General features: G+C 39.1%; 2 protein-coding genes across 2 annotated transcripts; both read left to right on the forward strand.

The window, feature by feature from the left end:
- Nucleotides 1–1,838: 1,838 nt before the first annotated feature.
- On the forward strand, nucleotides 1,839–3,799 carry LOC129306885 (protein kinase PVPK-1-like). The gene is given in 4 exon segments (XM_054947664.1): nucleotides 1,839–2,063; nucleotides 2,066–2,107; nucleotides 2,110–2,230; nucleotides 2,685–3,799. Coding segments are annotated over 4 exon segments (1,143 nt in total). The 5' UTR covers nucleotides 1,839–1,912; the 3' UTR covers nucleotides 3,514–3,799.
- Nucleotides 3,800–4,449: 650 nt separating this feature from the next.
- LOC129304471 (protein LOW PHOTOSYNTHETIC EFFICIENCY 1, chloroplastic-like) lies at nucleotides 4,450–7,231 on the forward strand. Its single transcript, XM_054944141.1, is given in 3 exon segments — nucleotides 4,450–5,684; nucleotides 5,686–5,955; nucleotides 5,957–7,231. Coding segments are annotated over 3 exon segments (2,232 nt in total). The 5' UTR covers nucleotides 4,450–4,850; the 3' UTR covers nucleotides 7,085–7,231.
- The last annotated feature ends 347 nt before the right edge of the window (nucleotides 7,232–7,578 follow it).

Raw genomic sequence — 7,578 nt, forward strand, 5'->3', positions numbered from 1 at the left:
AGTTATGTGAGCAAATTTTTTGAAAACCAATAATCAATTTTTAAAAATAGGATTATTTAAAGGCAACTTATTCTATGTTTTAACTAAATATCATCCTTTATTTAATTATTTTTAAGATTTTCACATCCCATGCTATGCATGGGTCACATACTAATTAATATAAAATTTGACATTTTACTTGTTAATATAGGTACTACTTTAAAAAACATCTCTCTCAACTGACTAATGATAAACGAGAGCTTGTCTTCTGGTTGAGTTGCCAAAAGCAAAAATATATTCTTATTTCAGATTTATTTGCTTACTCCTTTTTTCTTGCTTTTGATCGGATTTGAGGCTCTTCAGAGTTAAGAGGTGCAGAAAGATCAACGAAAGTTGCTTTACTTTCGGCGAGTTGCTTTTCCTCAAGCATACCAACGTGTTCATCTGCATTGACGTTCTTCTTTCTTCACTCATCTGGTGCTTTTTCTTACCTTCTACCTTTGTTCCTTTCTTATACGCCCCCCCCCCCCCAAAACGCCATTCTTGCTGCTTCTTGATAATATAGCCGTTAAATATAGAAAGATGATGATTGTTTCTAAAGAATCTCAGAACTTGTGTTTCATAATTGAAGGTGTTGGCATCAACTATTCGATGTACTTTAATTAATCTTTTGGTTAAGCCGGTTACTTTGTCTAGTTATTGTTTGTTTGTCCTTTTCTTCCCTCTCAATGTGACCTGGGTTCTTGAGAAACTTGTTATACTTGAATCTGCCACGACACATCGTAGTGGTTTTTTCTTGGAACTTCGATTAAAATAAGTTCGGTTTCTTCCATTTTGGGTCCGCCATTGCTAGCCGATTTTCTTTGTGACGGTTGAGATTCATATGATCTTCTTATGATCGCATCCGCAATCGTTTTCTTGCTGATACTGTAACGTTGTTTTCTTTTTGCGCTTTTTGAATTCTCTCCGCGGCCATTCTTATTGATGTATTTTGATTCAGCCATCATAACTGTCATTATCTTTGAAAAGAGAAAAACTTATACGTGTTTACTGCAGGAGATTCTGTAATTAATGGCTAGGTCTCGGAGCTTTTCAAACAAGTACGTCTTGGTAATTCGCTATGCTTAGTTGAATTTTGATGCGAGAGTGTGTGGTCAATTTGTTGATGGCGACTCCTGTCAATGGAGTTGCGCCTTTATCAGAGGTTCAGAATTCAGTTTCTGCGATAGATCCCGATCCTCCTTCAACATTTTGGATTCCTCGGCCCTCCCGGCCTCCCCGAAGAGCATCTAGAAATCATGGGGTTTCTTACGTCTTATTTACTGGTCTTGATGACAATGGAACGAATCCCATCAACCATCACAAGAGTGTGTAATTAATCAAAGGCATTCTTATCTAGAATCCAACATTGTGCCACACGGAGAGTTACCAAATGCGTCAAAGTTGTATTACAACTACGGTGGAAATCTGGTCGTGTAAGCCTCCCTGAAACTGGAGAAAGTTGTTTCGGGAGAACATTTGCACCATTGAAACATATGATATTTCCAACAACTGTGATTCGAGTAGCAGCATATTAGAATCTGTAGGTCCATCAAGAGGGGTCGATCCAATTAAGAGTTACTGTCATTCAGAGGTTACTTTTTGCCCAAGCCCTCAGAGTAGTTTCTATTCTGCCACTTGCTATTCAGAAGCCAGACAAAGTTTTTCTAATACTGAAATCAGTGAAGGTGTTAGTGTTGATAGGTCAAGTGAGATTGGCGGGGTTACTAATTCCTGTTATTTTAAGGAGAGCAGAAAAACAAGCGTCTGTAGAAGTGTGTAAGTGATGTTAGTGATGAGAGCAGCAACAGCACTTAAGCAGCTCCCCCACAAGGCAAATGATGTAAGATGGGAAGCAATTCAAGCGATCCGAGCACGTGATGGGATCTTGGAAATGAGACAATTCAGGGTGTTGAAGACATTGGGGAGTGGAGACGTAGGAAAAGTTCATCTAGCAGAGTTGATTGGCACAGGAGCTTATTTTGCCATGAAAATTATGAATAAAACGGAACTAGCGACTCGCAAGAAGCTTCTTAGGGTTCAGACAGAAGAGAGATATTGCAGTCTTTGGATCATCCATTTTCTGCCCACATTATATGCACACTGAGACACAGACATTCTCTTGCCTAGTAATGGAGTTCTGCCCTGGTGGGGACCTTCATGCACTCAGGCAAAGACAACCTGGGAATATTTTTTCAGAGCACGCTGCCAGGTTAGTCATTAACTTTTGAGCTTGGTTAGCAGCTTTTGAAAATCTTAAATTCTTTCAGATAGCCTCACTAGTAGCTTGCGATAGTAGTCATTCAGCCAAAAATGACAAATGAATTAGGATTGCTGGTAACTAGGTCACATGGCCTGCTTAGGAGACAAGACATCAATGAAGATAGACTTGAATTTCTGTTTCTTTTTCTTCTCTCTTTTTTGTTGGGTACATTATATAAATCTCTCTTATATTTTATCAAATTTACACTAACCTCCCTTCTATTTTGGGAATTTACAAATCGCCTTTGAAAGGAAATTGTCCGGCAACTTACTCCAATTACAAAATTTTTGACAGAAAGATCATCCTTTGATCTATATGCATATTAGTTTGAATAGATTGGACAAGATGAGAGAGGTTCCACCAAAAGTGTTGGAATTTCACCAATATGCACTGTGCTGCGCAGGTTCTATGTGGCAGAGGTGCTTCTTGCTTTGGAGTACCTGCACATGCTGGGGATCATCTACCGAGACCTTAAACCTGAGAATGTTTTAGTGAGGGAAGATGGTCACATAATGCTGTCAGATTTCGACCTCTCTCTGAGGTGCACTGTCAGCCCAACTCTAGTAAGATCATCAAACCCTTCCATGAAGACAAAAAGCTCAAGATACTGTACTCCACCAGCTTGCATTCAACCCACTTGTGTAATGCAGCCAGATTGCATCCAACCTGCATGTTTCACACCCCACCTACGATCCGGAAAGTCCAAGAAAGAAAAAAAGTTGACAGCCAGATATGAAATGCATCAGCAGGTGGCCCCTCTTCCTGAGCTTATTGCAGAGCCAACAAATGCACGTTCGATGTCCTTTGTGGGCACTCATGAGTACTTGGCTCCAGAAATTATCAAAGGAGAAGGGCATGGCAGTGCTGTGGACTGGTGGACTTTTGGGATATTCTTATATGAGCTTCTGTTTGGGAGAACGCCGTTCAAAGGTTCAGTAACTCGAGCAACTCTGCTCAATGTGGTGGGCCAGCCCTTGAGATTTCCAGAATCACCTGGTGTCAGCTTTGCTGCTAGAGACTTGATAAGGGGTTTGCTTGTGAAAGAGCCACAGCATCGTCTTGCTTACAGACGTGGAGCTACCGAAATCAAACAACATCCATTCTTTCAGAACGTTAATTGGGCACTCATTCGTTGCACTCATCCTCCAGATGTCCCCAGACAGGCCATGAAAGCAGCTGCCACTGGTTTAAAGCCTTCCTATGGTAAATATTTAGATGTTGATTACTTTTAAACCCTGAGAGCCTAGTCGGCTTCTCCTTTTTCTATGTAGATAGCCACCAAAGAATTGTATGTCACAACATTAGGAGTGATTCCTGCTTGAGCCATTTCATTCATAATTGTTTCCATTTCTGCAAATTGTTGAGACTTGATACTGTTTGCCTGCATCCAACAGACTATTATATATGGAAAGATTTGGGCTGAAACAACCATTTGTATATGATTGGATTCTGACCATGTTCTCTAAAAATTACTGGGAAAAAATTTCTAATTTCCCTCCATCTGAACAGCCTTGGTTGTGGTTTTTCCTAATCACTATAGTGGTCCTTAATCACCTATGCAATTCTTTTTCAATTAATAGTTTGTAACGTGCTCATAGCCCTGTTTAATTCACAGGTTTCATTTTAACTGTCTTTTGAAGTTGCGCAGATAGTCTTAAAATATCAAGAATATTTAACGTGATTGTCGCTTCAATAACGATATAAAAACAACTGTGCTATTAAAATTTGCAATGTCGCCCGATATTTCCCGCTTCCATGTCTTTTACATGCATACATAAATAAATATAAATATAGCGGGAAATGATAACTTGGGCCAATACGTGAATTTAATTCTAGATTAAAAATTTTCAAAATTTTAATAAAGTAACTTTGGTTCTTAAGAATTTAATATAAAATCACGTAATTATCTTTTCTCCTAACAATTAATTTTGAATTTTGACCATATAATAATTTGTAATTGATTTTCAAAATTTAACATGAAATGCTTTAGAGAGTAAGGATAATTATATAATTTTATTAGATTATTCAGTACCAAGGGTTTTTTTGAAGTTTTAAAAAATTTTATCTCTAAAATTAAATTCATGTATTGGTCTCCAAAACCTCATTCCCCAGTATATTTATATCTTTTTATACATATTTACTTCGATTTCCCTCTTCCGCGTATTGCTTCCGGCCTTTCGGGTTTTCGCTTTCAAGCAATACGATTCATTCATTTCGATCAATGGTTGCAAGAAGGCCACGACCTGCTCCCGACAAACATCCTAGCCTGCTGAACTCACCCGAAGCTTCTCCTACCGAAGGACAGGATCGTAGGATTGAGATTTGAGAGCAACCCAATTAGCTAAATCTAAATGAATTTCATAGCACGAGCAATCTTCATTGATTAATTCACCAAAGATTCGTAAATCTAGAACAAAGTATTTCGAGCTTCAGTTGCTGTTCTCATCCATTTCTGCTTCCCCAGAAAAGCTATCATAAGCAGAAATATTTTGCTTTTCCTGCTGCGAGTAAGATTTTTTTGAGTTGGGTTTTTGTTTTATCGTTGCTTTTCAATTTCATAGAAAGAAATATGCAAACTTTAAGTGCTTGGTCCTCAAATGGCAGCTACTGTTTAGTTCCTCCTTTGAGCGTTGAGGTAGATTATTATTTCTATATCTGTGCGACAATTAGAAGGAACAAGAAGTTGGGTCCTGTTTTTGCTGTTTCTCGGAGTAGAATTATAGGTGATTTTGACTCTTCGAGAAATTCCAGAGTTAATAGAAGTGATGCTTGCAGTGGAATCCGGAATTCCAGAGTAAAATTTAAGTTCGCTCCCCTTTTCAAAACGAAGAAGAATGATATTGGATTCTTAGCTCCCTTGGCATGGGCATTGGAGGACCAAGCTGTTGGGGAGAATACTGATTCCATGAACGATTCATCACTTGACAATGACAGAGATGGTTTAAACTGTTTAAATTTGGATGAAGTTCAATACAGTAATCATGAGCAACAAATGCGAGAAGAGAATGACACTAAGATTGATGTTCGAGCACTTGCATTCAGCTTGCAGTCTGCTAAGACCGTAGACGAAATGGAGGCAATTCTTACGGACAAGGGGGAATTGCCACCTCAGGTGTATTCAACCATCATAAGAGGTTTTGGTAAGGAGAAGAAAATGGATTCTGCATTAATTCTTATGAATTTTTTGAAGAGGAAAAAGACTGAAACCGATGGTTCTTTCAGCTCAAATCTTTTCATATATAATAGTCTGTTGGGTGCAGTCAAACAGTCTCAACAATTTGCAGAAATGGAAACGATCATGAATGAAATGGATCAAGCAGGAATCACTCCTAATGTTGTGACATATAATACTTTGATGGCTATCTACATAGAAAAAGGAGAAGCCAGCAAGGCCCTCAGTGTTTTTTGAGGAAATCCATAATAAGGGCCTCACTCCATCTGCAGTATCCTATTCTCAAGCCTTGCTGGCTTATAGAAGAATGGAAGATGGACATGGAGCTTTAAATTTCTTCGTTAAATTTGGAGAAAAATACCGTCTAGGTGAAATAGGAAAAGATGATGATGGGGAAGATTGGGAGACTGAGAACATCAAGCTCGAAAAGTTCACAATCCGTGTTTGCTATCAGGTAATGCGCCGTTGGCTTGTCAACAATGATAACTTGAGCAATAGAGTTTTTACAGCTGCTGGATGATATGGATAAAGCGGGGATTCCACCAGGCCGATCAGAACTTGAGAAGCTTGTATGGGCCTGTACCCGTGAAGACCATTACACGGTAGCAAAAGAGCTGTACAGCAGGATAAGAACTAGGCATAACGAAATCAGCTTGTCTGCCTGCAACCATGCAATTTGGTTGATGGGGAAGGCCAAGAAGTGGTGGGCAGCTTTGGAGATATATGAGGATTTATTGGACAAAGGGCCAAAGCCTAATAACTTGTCATATGAGTTAATAATGTCACACTTCAATGTTCTTCTAAGTGCAGCTAAGAAAAGGGGGATTTGGAGATGGGGTGTCAGGTTGCTAAACAAGATGGAAGATAAAGGTCTGAAACCTGGAAGCAAGGAATGGAACGCGGTTCTTGTGGCCTGTTCTAAGGCTTCAGAAACTACTGCAGCTGTGCAAATATTTAAGAGAATGGTGGAAAATGGTGAAAAACCTACTATCATTTCCTATGGGGCATTACTCAGCGCTCTGGAAAAGGGAAAGCTCTACGATGAGGCCATTCGAGTGTGGGATCATATGATCAAAGTTGGGGTTGAGCCAAATGCATATGCCTACACAATTATGGCTTCAATTCATACTGCCCTGGGAAATTTTAACAGAGTTGGTGACATCATTTCCGAGATGGTAGCATTGGGAATTGAGCTCACGGTAGTCACATACAACGCAATAATCAGTGGCTGTGCACGGAATGGCATGGGCAGTGCAGCCTATGAATGGTTTCACAGGATGAAAGTTCAGAAGATCACTCCCAATGAGATAACTTATGCAATGCTAATTGAGGCTCTTGCTAAGGATGGGAAGCCAAAGTTGGCATTTGAGTTGTACATGAGAGCACAAAATGAGGGCCTTCATCTATCTTCGAAACCTTATGATGCTGTGTTGGAGTCTTCACAGGCTTATGGAGCTACCATTGACTTGAGTCTATTAGGACCACGTCCTCCAGAAAAGAAGAAGAAGGTGCAAATTAGAAAGACACTGACTGAATTCTATAACTTGGCAGATGTTCCCAAGAAAAGCAAACCATTTGATAGGAGTGAAATATATCACTCTCAGACAGAAGGGAGTGAATCAGTCATTTAGTACTGTGATATTTTATCATTGTCAATTGTTGTTTTGTAAGTTTGTATATTTTGCTCTGAACCCAGCTTGAGCTCTTTGTATTCTCAGATCAAGAAAGAAGAAAAGAAGTGCAGTTTATTCTGCCTTTCCTCTTTGTTAAGTAAATAAGAGATGTGATAGTTCCTCTGGAAAATGTAGTTCTAGATCGAGCCTTGCTCAAATGTTTGGAAGCCAATTGACGTGCCTTTCTTTGTTCATTATTGAGCCGCTTGTGCTTTTGAAACTGAATGTCAAATATGCAAGGTAGTCCCTAGCTCTTCATTCCTACCGCTTCCATTTTCATAAAAATCTTCATAAAAGTCACAATAATTAATCACACAAAGGATATTTTGATTTTTGAAAGCAACTACTAATACGTACCTCTTGCCTATGTTCATGATCTTCTTCATATTTCTGTGAGTAATTGGAATAGTCATCCATCTTAACCCAACAGGATAAGAATCACTTTAATTGAA

Source organism: Prosopis cineraria, unplaced genomic scaffold (assembly GCF_029017545.1).
Source record: "Prosopis cineraria cultivar Desert tree isolate PC_DT_omini unplaced genomic scaffold, ASM2901754v1 PC3, whole genome shotgun sequence".
Taxonomy (NCBI): domain Eukaryota; kingdom Viridiplantae; phylum Streptophyta; class Magnoliopsida; order Fabales; family Fabaceae; genus Prosopis; species Prosopis cineraria.